The 17,251-nt window shown below is 34.7% G+C and overlaps 2 protein-coding genes across 2 annotated transcripts in view; one reads left to right on the top strand and one right to left on the bottom strand.

Annotated features, from left to right (window-relative positions):
- LOC111423796 (putative Hedgehog signaling attenuator pxb) overlaps positions 1-17,251 on the bottom strand; it is a 159,884-nt gene that overhangs the window by 115,392 nt on the left and 27,241 nt on the right. The gene's annotated exons all lie outside the window — the stretch shown is intronic.
- Positions 5,049-6,566, top strand: LOC111423795 (facilitated trehalose transporter Tret1-like). The gene is made up of 2 exons (XM_023057150.2): positions 5,049-5,177; positions 5,249-6,566. The coding sequence occupies exons 1-2, from the start codon at positions 5,093-5,095 to the stop codon at positions 6,547-6,549; spliced, it is 1,386 nt and encodes a 461-aa protein (XP_022912918.1). The 5' UTR covers positions 5,049-5,092; the 3' UTR covers positions 6,550-6,566.

Consider the following 17,251-nt stretch of genomic DNA (forward strand, 5'->3'; position numbering starts at 1 on the left):
AGCCTGAGTGAGAAAAAAACTGGAACGTCAAAGCAGCACTAGGAATAAACCAATAGATCCTCCCTAACTAAGAACAAAGAGGATTTGGACCCAACCCAACCCAACCTTACCGAACCCAACCAACCTTATTCAACTCAACCCAACCCACCCAAGAATGAAAGTCTAAGAACATTTGGACTTCCCCGCCACCCATGGAAGCCTCAATAGAGTACGGGATATGGAATCTGTGGTGACTGCGTAGCTCCAAAACAAGCTATCCAGCACATTGTGGGGGACTGCCCTATTAGATCTTATCCTAACACTGTAGAATACAACGACAACTTTCTGATTTTCTTGTATATTTTAGCAAAATAACAAGCATTAGCTTAAACACAGCTTAAAAGTCTTACTGTCTACTGAAAAAAGATTATCTAAGAAATCATCATAGCTGTAGTGATCATAGATGTGTACAAAACTATCAAAATTTGATGTTTTTAATCTCATCAATATAACTTCTAAGCCAAAGTCGCTAAAATCATTATAATTTCTTTTACTTAGTTATCTTTATCGAATGTATACATATGGTGTCTGGAGGATACAAAACCTTTAAAACCGATCAACAACATGGATAATAACGCACCGTTAATTAAAACCATACGTTTCCTCCAATTAATTCGGCCGTCAGGACATGTCTCTCTCGCATACAATTACCGTCCCCATTGTTTTCTCCTCCTGCCGCCGGTCGTCCTGCGGCGTGGGTACGCAACGCGACCTGCTGTACAGACAGTGATCATAACTTACCGAGAAATACTAATAAACCTCCCGATAATTGCACGTTTCATTCCGATGCTGCCGAGATCGTATCGCTTAATTACAACGTGCTGGCGGTTCGCAGAAAGAATCCTGCGAAAGGAAAAACTCGTCGATAGGCCGCGCCGCGGACAGGATAAATGAATACGCGAGACTCCTATCGTCGACCAGCATCAATTACACAGAGTCAGGAAGTCAACTTGAATTTCTTTTTTTTTTGTAGACCACTTCGTATGATCAAAAAGTTTCATGTTTTGAATAGAGGTTCAAGAGATTTTTTTGCTGAAATTTTAGAGATCAATATTAAAGTCGTCTAAAACAAACTAGAATCCATTAGGAACGTGTAGGAAGCGCGTGTTGAGAAGCATGAAAAGGAAGAAAAAAATATATAGAAGCTGGCCGCTAATAGAAGACGCACTGATCAAAGGTGCGGCTCTCAACGTCGTGGCAACATCTGGATCTAAATGTGTACCGTGTTAGTTATTGCTCGGACACGTTTAGCTAATTTCTCAGTAGACGTCTTCGTTTAATTTATTTAACGCGATCGGAGAAGACGACTCTCGTTCCCCGTCGAGTAGATAAGACGCGAATCTTGTTTAATTATATGGGAACTGGGAAACCTGGAATGGAAAATACTCGGGATTCGCCCAGAGAAGAAACAAAGGTGCAATTTAACATTTTAACTCTTCTCGTAGAGCGTCTTTTTGTTTCATTTTTAAACGAGGCAGGAAATAAAGTTCCAGGAGCTGTTCATTATGCCCTGGTGTTACTACGGTTTGATGTAAATTGAAGTTGAATTGTTTCGGAAACGAAGCTTTTAATTTGAAATACTTTCAACCATCAATAAAAAACCTTCTCAAAAAGTTTTTTTATACAAACATTTGTTTTTGTTCATCATGAGTAAAGTCGTTAATTACTTATTTTTTAGGTTTTCCCTTCGTCTTAAGGAAGGTGGCGTTGTCCCCCTCCCAAGAGACATTTCGTGGCAAGAAGAGAGTCGTTTGCCAAAATAACGGACCCGAACCGTCTGTCGCAGAAGATCATCTCCGGAGGAAACGGGAGAAGAAACATAAACACGGTCATTAATTAGGGCGTTATTGTTTCGGATATTGCGAGAGGAGGGAAATTTTCGGTTCTTTGTTTTTCAGGTCTGGAGGGAAAATTGCGCGCAAAAGTGGCTGGTTTCCTTACAACCTTGGGTTTTACGATTCTCCAATTTAAATTTTTTTACTACAGAAGCAATAAAAATCGTTTTTCCAGCAATATTTAGCATCGTAAACCAAATTGAGGTTAAATACATTAATTACAGTGAGTTTGAACATTTTTCCAATTTCACGGGACGAACTTTTAACAGTTATTTGTTGAGGGCCCTATTAACTACTTGCGTTAAGAAAGTTTTAATTGACGTGGACCACCAAACTGTAACGGAATTGATTTTTCCTTTTTCTTTAAGCACTTTAGAGGTAACTTACTTTTCCAACTTAACAACCAGTGTATGGAGAATGAATTTGAGTGTAGTATATTTAACTTTAACCACGTGAAGACTGGGATTAAAAGCTTATTAATAATCCAAATTGGCTGCCTCCAAGAGTGACTAACGTTGCTTAATACGGAGACGTATTTTATTACCCAGAGATTTATCACATCCGGTTCCAAATACTTGGGCACATGATGCCGAGGCTATAAATTTCCTTTCCAAATAGTAACAGCCGGAATTACGTCTGATGCCGTAGTTAACAGCGCGGTTAGTTTTGTTATCATTACATATGGCACACAATTAATATTGTAATAAGAAGCTGCTATAAAGATGTTTCAGTTGCAGCAATTACTTAATTTGATTCTTTTAATATAAATGATTAACTCTAAGTGTACAACATAAAAAGTAGTTAAATTAATTAAGGGTATGCGCATTAATTTTGTTCTCATAAATTAGGCGTGTAAAAAATGAGGACTTTGAATAAAAAGGAGGGGTCTATATGGTAATAAACAAGTTTAATAATAATCCTGCTGCTGCTGCAGTCAAGTGAAGGTTCATTTAATATTCATTTAAGAGTACTTCATTTGGAAAACCTCTATGAACCGCTTGGTTAACTTATCAATTAATCCTCAATCAATAATCCTTTGCTACTATGGAGAGATGTTATACAAGCAATATATATGTTCGTAAATAATTGCTTCGAAGAGCTATGTTTGATAAATTTCGTGTCTTCTCTTTTAATAACTACACAGATGATTGATCTAGAAACAAAAAGTACAAAAATTTTAACTCAACAGAAAGATTCATCACCATTGCACATACAATATCTCGTTATCTTTGTAAACATAATCGAGGACGACCTCCCTGAAATAGCTCCTACAATGGATAATCTGAAATTGATCAAGGATTAGAGTGAATTCAGCTAAAATAACAGATGTTATAGTCCGGAGTTGCAGGATGATTACATATTTTATTTCTGATAATCAGTAGCGTAAATTTTATTGATGTTTGCGCACGTAAAAACTAAAAATCCATCAAAATTTTTCACTGTACATAACGAACAAATAAAAGTAATGGTTGAAAGATGTCGAAAATGAAATCTCGAATTTGTTTGAGATATGCATAAAACATCTTCTCCTTGAATTGAATTCCATCTACTCTAAGTAGAGATAAAAAAATTCTGTTTCCAAAACAGCTGTTGAAAAATTTGGATTAGTTCCTCTTCACCAGAATGCAATGGCTGCTGAAGAGGAATTGATGCAAAATCGAAAGTGTACTAAATGGGAAGAGACACAGATTGCATCCTAGAGAGTCAACAGAGATTACAGTATTATGGGAACCATGACAAGCAGGAGAAGTGTGAACGTGTTCAGTAACTTATAATATTCATAAAAAAGATTATGCTTAATCCACAGTCTACTACTAAAGAGGAACAGAGTTGTTGAAAACTTTGGAAAATGCTGCCACGGATAAAGAGTTACAGTACGCAGACTCTACTGATGAGGAAAAAATATGGGGTTATCTTTAGGTCAAGTTTTCAAAAACAATAGATATTTGTAAGTCACTATAATAATCAAAAGAAAGAATATTCAGTACAAGTTATATGGAAAATATGGAAAGTTGTTTTTTAATCACTGTTTAGAGCCATGGAAGACAACTATTTCAGAAGAAAAGAAGAGCAAAGATAGAATGTAGCGTCTGCTTACAAACAACTGGTGACTTGACAGTTTGCTAAAGATAATTAAAGTCTGCAGAGTCTGCCAGGTTGCAACAGAAGCATTACATAGATTCTGGTAAAGATAAACAGTGAAGAGAACAGGCATAGCGTAGACTCAACAAAAGAGAAACATAACTAGACTGTAGAGTCTGTTAAAGAGAAGCAGTGGTAGAGTAAAATGTCTATTAAAGAAGAACAGAGGAAGAGGACAGATTTTGTATGCAGCCAATAGAGATTATAACATAATGAAGCCTATTTAGAAATGTAGAACGCAACAATAAGTTCTGGAAAAATTGATAATTGTAGATGGCAAAAAATAAAGTTTGGAAATAATCAGACGGATATAATACTTCCATTATATCTACCACAATTCTCTCTTTCCGGAAAAGGAGCGGATTCTCTTTTTCCAGAAACGTATTCTTCTGCTTTCTGAAAAAAAGAAAATAAAACGGGTGCCAGGGCACGAAAGAATGAACGATACCACACAAAATCCAGACAATTTCTGTAAACTTCCGTAAACTTCTGTAAAAATCTGCAGTGAAGGGATCCTGAATATTTCATTGTTACCTCCTCAAATAGATACGATTAAATATTTTACCTATATATTTTACTCTTTTAATGATGAGTTTTTATGATCGAGTACACTCTTAAAAATTTGATTTCTTCTCGATTTATTGATGGATTTCGTGAAGTCGATAAAACTATTTATATGAGTTTTCGTTTCTTTACTATTAAGGCTTGTCGGTAGCTTTATTATTCTCCTACGTAATAGACATAAAAAAATATTTGTTTATTCGAATATCTATTTATTAGTTATTAAATGTTTTTTTTATAAAATAAATTTTTTAATATTTCACAATTAAAATCATTTAGAATTATACGGAGCTAATGTTTGTCAGTTTTTACGATTATTTCATCACCGAGACAACACAAATATTCCTGCTATTGTTAATATTATATTAACTTTTTGTCTGTGTATACTTTTTTTGTGATAAACTTTATGACTTAGTGATTTGCAGAAAATTATTTCAACATTTAACGGTGCATTACGTTTTATTCATTAGTTATATTAACAGAGAAAAGAACGGGATTGTTCACAATCACAAAAAATGGTTTCTTTAAATATATTTAAGCATGCAAGTACTGCATTAGCTAAAAATAAAGATTTTAAACAAATTTTAATTGTATTCGGAGGTAAGTTTGATAAATTTATACATTTATTCGAATTTTAATTTAAAATTATTTTATAAAATTAATTTTTTTAGTATCTCTTTGTGGTTTAAATATGGGTTTATCAATAGCATGGACGTCACCAGCAATTCCAAAACTTCTTCAGCCGGAATATGGTATTACAATAGATGAAGCGTCTTATTTAGCAGTAATAGACCCTCTTGCAATGATGATTGGAAGTCCAATTTTTGCAAAACTCGCTGATCTAATCGGAAGAAAACGCACAATGTATTTCATCCCACTCTTATTCTTAATCAGTTGGTTAACACCAGCTTTAACCAAAAACATCTACATCTTATATATTTCGCGAGTGTTTGTAGGATTTGAGTATGCTGCTGTTTTTTCTACTTTGCCTTCGTATGTTGGAGAAGTGACAACACCAAAAATAAGAAGTAAATATGGAAATTTGTTGGTGACGTTGATGTTTATCGGTCAATTTTTACCAAATTTTGTTGGATATTTCTGTGATATACCAACAATGGCATACGTTTTATTAGAGGTGCCAATAATTACGTTTATTATTATTTATTTTATTCCGGAATCACCGTATTTTTACATTATGAAGAATGATATGGATAACGCTAGGAAATCTTTGGAAATACTTAGAAGTACGAAAAATGTCGATGGTGAACTCAATGCTATTACAGCAGCCGTTCAAAGACAAATGGTTGAACCAGGAGGGTTCAAAGATTTATTTTTAGTTCGATCAAATAGACGAGCTTTGATGATATGTAATTTAACTAGGATGGTTCAACAATTATGTGGGATAAACGCTTTCATAGTTTTTGCTCAATATATTTTTATCGAAGCAGGAACCGGATTTCCTAGTGCATATGGAGCTATGATTTTTACGGGAATGTTAACTGTATCTAACATTTTTTCTAACGTGATTAATGATAAATATGGAAAGCGCCTCGCTATGGTGTTTTCTTGTACAGGAATATTTTTTGCTTTACTTGGAGAAACAATTTTCTTCGTCCTTAAACAATACACTACAATAGATACAACTCCAGCTAATTGGTTTCCAGTTTTTGGGTTAGCCATTTATGTATTTTGTTTTTGTTTGGGACAATCAAACGTGCCAACATTAATTTTAGGGGAATTGTTTTCGTCAAATATTAAACCACACGGTATTATGGTGATGAATGTTATTTTCGCTATGTATATGGCTGGGATGAACAAATTATTTCAAGTTTTAATGTCTCATTTTGGACTTAGCGTTCCATTTGCGTTTTGTACAATTTGTGCTTTTACGGGAATATTTCTTTGTTATTATTTTATACCAGAAACTAAAGGAAAAACTTTAGAAGAAATACAAATGTTGTTAAAAAAATAATACAGTTTTTCAATCAATTTCTTTTCTTTTCTTTCAAATTTATCCCTTCTTGCAACAATAAGTTGTAATAAAACTATTCGACGTCACAATAGACATCACTTACTGTCAATCTACACGAGGGCAAGACAACTACTAGAAAGAGCCCTTTGCATTTCCTTTTAGCGAAATTATTAACGGTTCCTTAACCTAATTTGAAAAATCATAGGGGCTGTCGCCCGCGGCACCTTTCAAGGGTCAAAAGGAATTAGCGTTCAAAGTGTCGCCCTTCGACGAACTTGGGGAGTAGATAATTGAATTACCGGCAATAATAAGCAGCCACTCTCAATCTTGGGTGTCAATTGAACCCTCCATCACTAAAGAACAAGAAAAAACACTCAACGAATTATATAATTTTTGTTCATCAATAATGTATGCTTGAATAAATTATTTTTTTTTGTAAAAAAGTTTACAATAAAACAAATATTTGACGTGTAATATTTTTTGTTAAATAAGCACGTTTTAGTTTACAATAGATATTTTTGTATTTACTCTATCAACTACATCGAAACTATAGATAACGCAAATAAAATATCCGATATAATATTAAATTTGTTGGCGGCTTCGGGAAATTTCTGATTCATGTAGCAGTAAATTGTTGATTATGTGGATTAAATTGTAATAAATAAGCACTCTTCATTCGACATACCCTTTTAAGTACACGCGAGAGAGGAAATAAGGAAAATTAGGTAAAGGGGGATTTGACGTCAACCTTAAAAGTACTGGCAGTTTCCCAAAGCATCTAAATAAATCTCAGGAGTATTCTGCACGTACTTACCCAGTTCTTACCACCACTCGTCATGTTTATGGTCCGCCATCGTTTCTCCTCTCCTGAGAAGGCTTCACTTCGCTAAAGAGAAGTGCAACTCGCATCCACAACACGAAACTCGCTTCAATATTAATGGACCGGGTGTGGAGCGGGGATGGTTAATTAATAAGAAAGCAACTTTAAATTAATGGTGCATAACTAATAAAACGTGAAACCCGCCGAAAAGGGCTATTGTTTCAAATTTTTTCGGGGGTTTGTCGAAAAAATAATACCAACGAGAAGGAAACTTGGATGGATATCTTTATCTTGTGCTTCGGGAGAGGTACTTCGTTGGGGAAAAGGGGGCGGGACAACTTGTCTCCGCAGACCTGGAAAGCTTCAAGCCTTTTGTCCGGGTGGATTGTTCGCAAGGAGATATTTCATAATGGCTCCGGGAGGGAGATAGCAGAAGACTGCGGATTTCGCTCGATGGCGAAATGAAATGAAATTGCCGTAGGTCAGGCGTTACACCTCTCTCGGAAGGAGAAGAGTCTTCCCGTTCAAATAAAAAAGATAAAAAGGAATCCATCCTACACATCAATTCTTGATTTTTATTAACAAATCATCAATTAAATACAAATTAACTGCATTTAACAGAAATTCAATTCTGATATCGTTCGAATGATATAGTGTTTTAAAAACCAGGGTGAAACATTGTATTATTTTTAAGATAGTCCTCAAATGAATACTACCGAATCAATCAATATTTAACTGGACATAAAATTTATTTATACAAATTGTATAAAATATAGCTTTTCAATTAAAAACGTTTACAGAAATAAACTGGAATATTTTGGGGAAGTAATAAATCAAAAGAGTGAATATTTTACAATCACTGAAAATATTTTGTTATATTGGATTGTATTGTTAATTTTGAAGAATTGGTTTAGATTAACTTTCAAAATTTGTATGGAAAAAAATTTACAAACTATAAATGCTCTTAAGGTGAAATCTTCTTCGCTTGTAGTCTATAGAGAAAAGGGGCAGATAGTGGCATGACATGAAGAAGTAACAGGAAAAAAATGTAAAAATAGTAATACGTCTATTTAGAAAATTAAGAAGTGTGTTCCAGCGATGAAATTTAAATGTTGTAATTACAGGAATCCCTGGAGAAATCCCAGCCCACCCAACAGACTTTTTAAGGAATAGGAATAAGGAATAAAGTGCCAAGGATTGCCAAAGATTGCAGATCAGAATCTAAGAGGTCGCAGGATGATCTCGAAAAAGAAAGATAGAAAGATAACTGGTTGTCTACATCAGAATAAATGCTGGCAGAACAGAATAAGTAGAATAAGCGACTATGGTTTTAGTAAAGAAGATGAAGGTATTCAATTCGACAGCGTCAAGAATATGAGTAGAAAAGATACAAAGTTGCTATTAGTATTGATGACCAAGAAACAACAAGAACTTTAGATTATAAGTGAAAACCGAATCCAAGGAAAAGCAGTTGGGTGCAATGATATGCATTAATTGCCAACTATTTCGGCACGTTGAAGATATATGGCCGAATATAGATACATGAAATACGAAGATAAGCAAGAATCTTTCATTTGGCAACAATTAACAGTTGTCCTAGAACCCCTGTGATAATGAACAAAAACAAAGACACGAAGACAGGTGCAAAACAGAATGCGGAAATCTAAGAAGGAACATCCTGAGCTTGTAAATTAACACCAACCAGCTAGTAAATTAAGATGGCTGTCGCAACGAAGTACCCTACTCCGTCCAAAGGTCAAGAGATTCAATACTAAATTACTCAAATAGTACTCACAATTAGATGTTGATACAGATTCAGGTTTTATGGTACCCTGGACCTTATTATGTACAAGAGATGTTGAAAAATTTTAACTGTCTGCTGTGTATGTATGAAGATCGGAGCGCGTATGTTATGTAGGAGACTTAGGCAACGTCAGGGCTAACACAAGAGTGGCTACCACATCATGCACCAATTCTGAAAATGATCAAGAATGTGAATAGTAGAATCGTTCATCAAAAATTTAAGGGAAGTAAGTAATCAGCGGCTTTTCCTATAGTAATACTATATCATGTCAAATGGATTGCTAGCTTTCTTGTTGATTGCTATTCAATCGAATAGTCTGTATCATATGACATGGTTAATTTTTAATACACCTTTTGTTCAAAGAGAAGGGAAGAAAGAAGATAATTGTCAAGAATATCGAGATTTTACTGTATTAATAATAAAATATTGATCAATCAATATGATCAACCTATAGATTATAAATTTATAATGTAAAATATAAAATAGTTACTAATTCAATAATTGAACAATCTTTAAAAGAACGATCCAGTAGTTTGAACAAACATCGGAGGTTAATTAAAATACTTCGGCAATGTTCCAACGTCAGATATCTCCTATCAGCGTTAATTAAATGCATTTAAAACGGAAGCTCGTGTTCCATTTCCAGACCGAAATAAAAGAGTCGCGTCGGCCGCCAGTGGTAATTACCAGCGAATTGTTAATTCATATTTTAATTATCGAATCTCGGCGAGCAAAACCGGCCTTTCAGAGGTAAATGGAAGCTGAATTTTCCCCAACAAACTAAAAACAACCGTACTGCGCGCTGCCGTAAAAACGGAAAAACGTCAACCTAAATTGACGATTTTCCACAGGGAATATCTTCCCCCAAAACAAGCCGGGTTAATATTTCACACGTTTGTGAGAAAATTACAGACTCCAATTCTTTTTTATTGAAATAAAAGAAATCGACAGTAGTAATTGGGGAAAATTACCTAGTGGCGGTAATTAGCGAGGCAAATTGACTCTGTTAATTATTCGTGGGAGCTAAGCGAAGATAGTGTAATTTCAACAGTTACGGATTTTCCTCGAAATCAAGTTTTCCTCTTAATGCAAAATAAATATTATATTAAGTGTAGTATTTACTTGGTTTCTGATTTTTTTTTATTAATCCTAAAAATCTCTTAATTTATCTCTGTTATTCTTTCTTTAAACTTTTCTTCTACCTCTTACTACGTGTTGATGCAAGAAACAAATTACAGGTTTGGAAATTTTTGCGTTACTTGCTTAATTGTGCACTACACCAGAAGTATTAATACAAATCGCCCGATTTGTTCTTAAATATTTTATGGTTTCTTGGTCATTAGATGCCGTCTCTCCTTGATTTAGATTCCTTTATAAAGAGATGGTTGATCTAAGGAGTGTTTGAAATGAACAATCTTAAAGAATTAATTTAGATTATTAGACCTCGATGATTACAGCAGTCTACGGTTGTTGCATTTTAGTGGAACCCAAGTGCAAGGATATCTAAAAACTGCACAAATATGAAGTAAATGAATATCATAAAGTGCTGGTAACTTATAGCAACCTTAAAAGCTTCCTGAATACTCACGCGCTTAACAAAGGGTTAAGCAATTACGTTTTAAACAATAATTTTAGAAACTGTGTTGAAATAACAGTTAAGATTTAATACAAAGTTATCACATAATTTGATTTATATTACATTTAGAAACAAAAACTTCTTGAATTAGGTTTAATTCTGTTAATTCCGGTAATTTAGTTACAAGCGAACCGAAATGTACGCTCCGTTTCGTCGTAACAGAACAACAAAATCCCACCGCGTAGAGATTAGATTCCCGCAAAACGGATTAAACGCACTTGCTTGTTTTGCTCGGAAATCGAGTTATTTCAATTCGTGAATTAAACGACAGGATCGTGTTTACGCGGTGCCGGATCCGTAATTGACTTTGGACCGTATGAATATTAAACGTCGACTGCGACGTCCGATAACCGGGACTATTGTTTTATTCAGTGTATTGAGAACAATAACAAAGCGTTGTTGTGTTTATTAAAACTTTAGAACAATTCAACTATAAAAATCGAAATACAAACAAACGAATTAAATTAAAACGAATAAAGGGTCACTTTGTAATTGTTTTCCGTAATCTATAGGGATTATGGGATTATCTTCTTTTTTTTTCGGGAAAACGGTTGCAGTTAGGTTGACGTTAATTTCCATCGTAGTTTTACCCCCGGGGGAGTCGTTTCACGGCCGGCAGGTTATTATAACCGAGGCCCTACTCGTTATTTGGGATAACTGTCTGGGGAAAGAGTTTTGTACTTGACCGCTGTATATACGGTAATGTCCAACGCACCGGTATCGTATACTACGAAAGATGGCCCAAAAGGTTCAACCCGACGCCTGAACGAACTAATGGAATTAAAAAATACGTCCCGTTTGGGAACAAACCCCTCTGGGGATCTATTTTTTCCTTCGAGATTCTCGACATAGATAGCTTGTAACTTTTTTCTCTTGTAATTTATCGTTTTTAAATCCCAAGGAAAAAACAGAAAATAAATTGTTTTTTTTTGTGCCAAGAAATTAATTACAAAAGCTATATCGATATCAGCGCAAGTTAAACGCAAGAGTAATCTTAGTAAATTTGCTTGTGTTCCCTTGTTTGTTTGGCGCGTTGACGGGCTGCTAGCAAACCCTGCGGGGTAAATAATGGCCCCCCGTCTACTAAGACCCCCCGACTTTACAAACAGCTCTAATTGCGGGACATTATTGCACCCAATTTCGGTGTCTTGTAAAGTGGATTTCGCGGAGCAATTACCGAAACGAACGCGAAGCAGTCAGCCGAAAGGGGAAACATGCGCGGACTGTTATTAAGTTACGCCAAAGTTTCAGAAAGGGGTTCCCCCAAAGGCCTAAATTATCCTAGTTTTATTTGCGAAAATGTACAAGACCTTTATTAGATGGGTGAGATCATGTATCTAGTGAAAATGTAGAATTGTTGAAAGTTATTCTCGAGTTGTAAATCGTCTACTCTAAACAATTTAAACTAAGAAAACCGTGGAAGAAGTATTTCTGGGTACTTCCGTGGTGTGAAACTGTGAGAACTCTATCGCTTAAATTTCCCCACAGAAGTTTCCTTAAAGTTCACCAAGTGGAGGACCCTACACGAAAACCGCTGTTGCGTTTTGCACGCCGTTCCTCCGGATAAATTATTAAGGTGGTGTTTGTATTTCTGGTTCGGATTTTCCTCGCAGTCACGAGGCGTGGCGACACGAGAAACTTTCTAGAAATTAATTCTAAGACGAACAACTTCAGGATACTTCGTCCTTCCTTCGACCCGATTTCACCACTCGGTCTCTTCTCCCAATAAACTTATTAATTATGTTAACGAGTATAAATACCTAAATTTGGGTGGAAATGCGAATTACGGACGGATTGTTCGGCAGTAATTAACAGTCGGGAAAAGTTTTAATGAATCACCCTCGATTTGTTTTCAAGGACAAACCGCAATCTTAAATCATTTCAAATCCTAATTGGTTAGTTATTTTGTAAAAGATTCTAATTAACCGGATAATGTTGTATACTTTGTTATTCTCTTTTAATTAAAAATAAATAAAAAAAATAATAAATTTAACTCGGATTACAGATCTGGCAATTTTTTATACTTGAAACCATCGCGTGCAGACAACAAAAGGTGGTCATCAGCTTTAAATTAAAACATCGCCATCCGGGACAAAAATATAAAACGAAAGCAACATAATTCATTAGGATTGAAATACAAAAAAAAGTTCGACCTCTAACGAAAAGTAATTTTTACCTAAATCGGAATACTTATTATTAAATATAAATTTTTAAAAATGTGTCATACAATTTTAATAATATAATGGAATTTAATGATGATTATAAGACAAACTCTGTTATAATATTATAAACACCTCTAATCTTATCTAAAACTTTAAACCCAATTAAAACTTATCACGTTTACAGTCATGCTCACATCGTTCATAGGGCCAAATTGCTCATTATGTTGCTTCTTGTCTACAAAATCTCAAGATTTTTTTCTCAAGACAATGAATTTGTTATGGCTAAAGCTTATTAAGGAGTAGATGTTCCTTTTCTGACACTGCTGAATTCACACACACCAAAGGGTACATCTTCTCAAATTCTACATAGATTATGATCCATAATAATATTCTCGTTGTGTCGTTTGAAACATGATATTATTGATACAATAATACGGCTTATAATACGAAGAGGTGGTCGAAATTGTGACACAACTGTATGCATACAGTAATCAGCTGCTTGCAATCTGAACTCCTTTCAAACTTCATATTTTTCTTCAAAAAGGCGATAAATAAAAAAGCATAAGTTGATATTGAGGCATTCCGATACCACATCATTACCAGAATACATCGAACGCCACAATGAACCTAGGTCGAGGGACTCAAAATTGCCTTACTTTTTGGTATTAACTTGAAGTTTATTCCTCCCAGCAACATAACCAATCTTTCTCAATTTTTTTTCTTATGATAAATCTTGCACTGTTTCAAGTCAGCTGTAAGGATTCTGTCAATCAGACATTCACCAGCGCGTTGTGCTGTGAATTTTGTCAACTGAACAAAAAATTGGTGTTTAATAGTTTGGTTTCGACGTTTCAGAACATTAGGAATCGACTAAGCATTCCATCCCGTGATACCATTCAATTTTCTGTTTTCTGTGTCTTCTTCCTTGTTTGACAACAGATGACATCGGCTAGTATTGCACTTTTGTTGGCTCAGATTTAAACTTTCTTCTTAAACTGTTCGATCGGAGGTCAAACTTAGAAAATCGTTTCTGGATCATGTAGTGCACTCCAAAATGTACACACATCACTCCGAATATGAGACACAATTTCTATGACACGTCAAAAGTTCACTTTTAAAATCAACTAATGCTGAATTCTTGGCCCAACTAACCATTTCCTAACTATTCACAATTCATTAGCCGCAAAACAATTTTTCCTCACAGTCCTCAACAACATTCCCTTCTTATATGTATAGATGAGACCATCCAATCTACTGATCCTTTAACCCGTGATACGTCTCTTTGAGTACGACGATAATTTCTTCTAAGACGCTTTCCTCGTAATCGAAGTCCCGCAATTCCTCCATTGAACTTTGTACAAAATCTACCCAGCAAATTAACCATATCTCCTAGGTATGATATCACCCATGTGCTTTATCGAACTGGAGCCATACCATAATCAATAGGTAGATGTGATTGATTATCTTTTTCTAAAAGTTACTGGTTCATAAAGAAGAGTTCCTGCAATGAGTTAAGTTTCAACCTCATTTAAGAGTTTTTAAAATTCCAACAGAAATACCACAATACCATGTACTTACTCAGGAAAAATTAAAAATTAAATCTTCTAAGCAATTAATTGGTACACAGATTCAACACAGTTTCAAAACGCCAATCCTTTCACAACCAAATTCCATTCTAGTTCAAGCTTAATATTTTCAATGTTCAATCCTAAATCCAGTCACATCTCAACTCCACTTGTATACTAACTTCCAAACCTAATAAAAATTATAAACCTCCAAACCAAACCTTCTCCTGTCCCATCCAATCACCATCAATTCCATCCTCACCAAAACGTTGTATTTTCAAAATGCAACTTTAAACCTGAATACAATTCAGCCCAAACCCCACTTAATCAATAATATACATAGCCTAACCCCATCCTAACTTAAAAATCAATAATTTCCATTAAAATGAAAATATATCAAATTTTAAAAGTTTTGATTACCTATATACCTATACAAATAAATACGTAAATAAGTTCACCAATGATCAACCCTAAAATTGCGTGTGTAGAAATAGTTCAATATTTTGTGCTAATCTGAATGCCCGTCTGCATGCAAGTTATGATTAATAGAGTGTAAAGCTACTGATATATCAATACATGCTTCTTTGCGTTTTCTCTTTCTATCATCCACATGATCGCAATTTTAAAATTTGTCTAATATCTAAATATTTTTCTTGTATTTTATACAATATTAATTTTACAAGACTACTCGTAGTTTATTATCTTCAGAATAATGAAATTATAATTTTACATTAACTCGGTAATTAATTATTTTCACTCACATTACCGCACAATTTGGAAGTGGGATAACATAACATTTAAAAAGATATGGTTGACATTTTTAATTAAGGAATTGCCGACGTCATCCACGAAATAGATATCTTAATTAAATTTAAGTACTTCTTTATGAAATAGAAAACTATAATAACTCAATCAAAATGATCCAAGTTCACTCACTTTAGTTAAATTAAAGATTAATAATGAAATAATCTTTGTTCAACGTTTAAAAGACAAGTCACTCTCTTGTTCTTTCTACTATAAACGCTTCACCATACAAAACTATGCCTATTATACGAAAGGCACTTCGCCCACACACAGCTTGCACCTATCATCTTCGCAATTCTATAATTCAAACTATTGCGCGACGTGCCATGATTTAGAGCCTCACCTACGCTACATTAAGGGTCATACAATGTCAGATTTATGGGTCCAACGTGGAGGTGTAATAATAGAGATTGGGAACGCTTAAAGAGCTCTCAGTAGAATGTTATAACATACACAAAATATTCTTTGTAACTTGTGTTGTAACTTTACCGGAAAGGTAAATACAAATTTAGTAGTCAAACTGAATCGAATTGATTACAGATATCTCCGTGTTTAATATATTACATTATATTCAACAACAAAGTTAAGTGACGAAACTAGAAACTTCCGTGTTCAATCATGGATGTTTTAAAGTAGTGTAGTTTTTAATAAAGCTTAGTTATTGAAAACTTTCGAGTTTATAAAGTTAAGAAACTTTTTGTGTTAAAATGACACCAGATCACGTCTAAAGGAAATGAAAAGTCTTAAGATCGCCACCCAGTTGAAAACAACTTCATTACTTTGACGTAGTCTCAAGGGAATATACTCTTGAACTCAGTGTTTGAACTAAAACGCCTCAAACGATGTAGTTTGGCGAGTCGGCGACCGCTCGATGTTATCTCGATCTTTCGCTACTGTGTATAACATGATCGACAACTTGAGATAAGTACTCTCTGAAATTCCGTTTAAGATTTATACAGTTACTGGTGATCTTAAACAAGATTTACCGGTTCTTTTTTGTGGCAAAGAAAAGTTGTTAAGGAACTAATTTAAATTGAACGTTTGTATCTTCGTGGGATTAAGTTTTCAGGTAAACCAAAAATAAACCCAAAGAAAACCCAGAAACTCATTTCCGCCATCCACTTTATCGTTTCGCTAACCTATCCTCTTTTCTGTGGGGCCGTACTTGGAAAATTTTGTTCCGGCCCGGAAGAAAAAGTAGTTTTCATTAAAGAGTACAGAAAAGTTATGGGTCCGCGTAAGCTTGCTCGATTCTAACCGCGTAACTTTTTCTTCGCGGTACGAAGCCCATTATTTCCTCAGTGGCGGATGTTTACCGCAATGGCAAAACTTTTCCAAGAAGTGTTATTGGAGTCATTCCCACCTCCCCACCCCTTTTCGGAATGTCGCTCTTTAAGATGGACTTGTGTTCCGATCCAATAACTGTTTAGAACGAAACTTGGAATAGTTTGTGTTGGAATTGGAGTTTTTCTTATCAAAATAGAATAAAATTCGTTTCTTCTTGAATCGATACTATTTTACTGAAAATCTTTTGGTTTAAAATTGAAAAAAAAAGCATCAAATTGAATCCAAATAAACTAAGTAATGTGTTCATTTGGTTTTGGATTGAGCGGGTCAGGGGTTTCCACTCTTTGTGGAATTAAAAAGAACGATTCGAGTACCTGCGAACATGCATTAATATGAATAAATTACAGTCCTGAAATCACGGCTAGACGCTGATGAATATTCATGAGCTCGCGCCCATTTGTATTACGAGAGAGTGACTTGGGGTGTGGAAGAGTAACCGGGCCAAATCTAATATTAATTCATGCACCCGAGAATATAGAGGTAAAAGGGATTCTGCGGAAAGTTGAACTCTAGGTGAACATGAATGTATGTTTGTAGAGGTAATTAATACGTGGTTGTCGATAA

Source organism: Onthophagus taurus, chromosome 7 (genome assembly GCF_036711975.1).
Source record: "Onthophagus taurus isolate NC chromosome 7, IU_Otau_3.0, whole genome shotgun sequence".
NCBI classification, from domain to species: Eukaryota; Metazoa; Arthropoda; class Insecta; order Coleoptera; family Scarabaeidae; genus Onthophagus; species Onthophagus taurus.

Excerpts from the sequence above, each read along its gene's own strand:
- LOC111423795 (XM_023057150.2), top strand. The coding sequence starts at position 5,093 with ATGGTTTCTTTAAATATATTTAAGCATGCAAGTACTGCATTAGCTAAA. Across the intron at positions 5,178-5,248 it reads AATTTTAATTGTATTCGGAG|TATCTCTTTGTGGTTTAAAT; the intron begins GTAAGTTTGATA and ends TAATTTTTTTAG.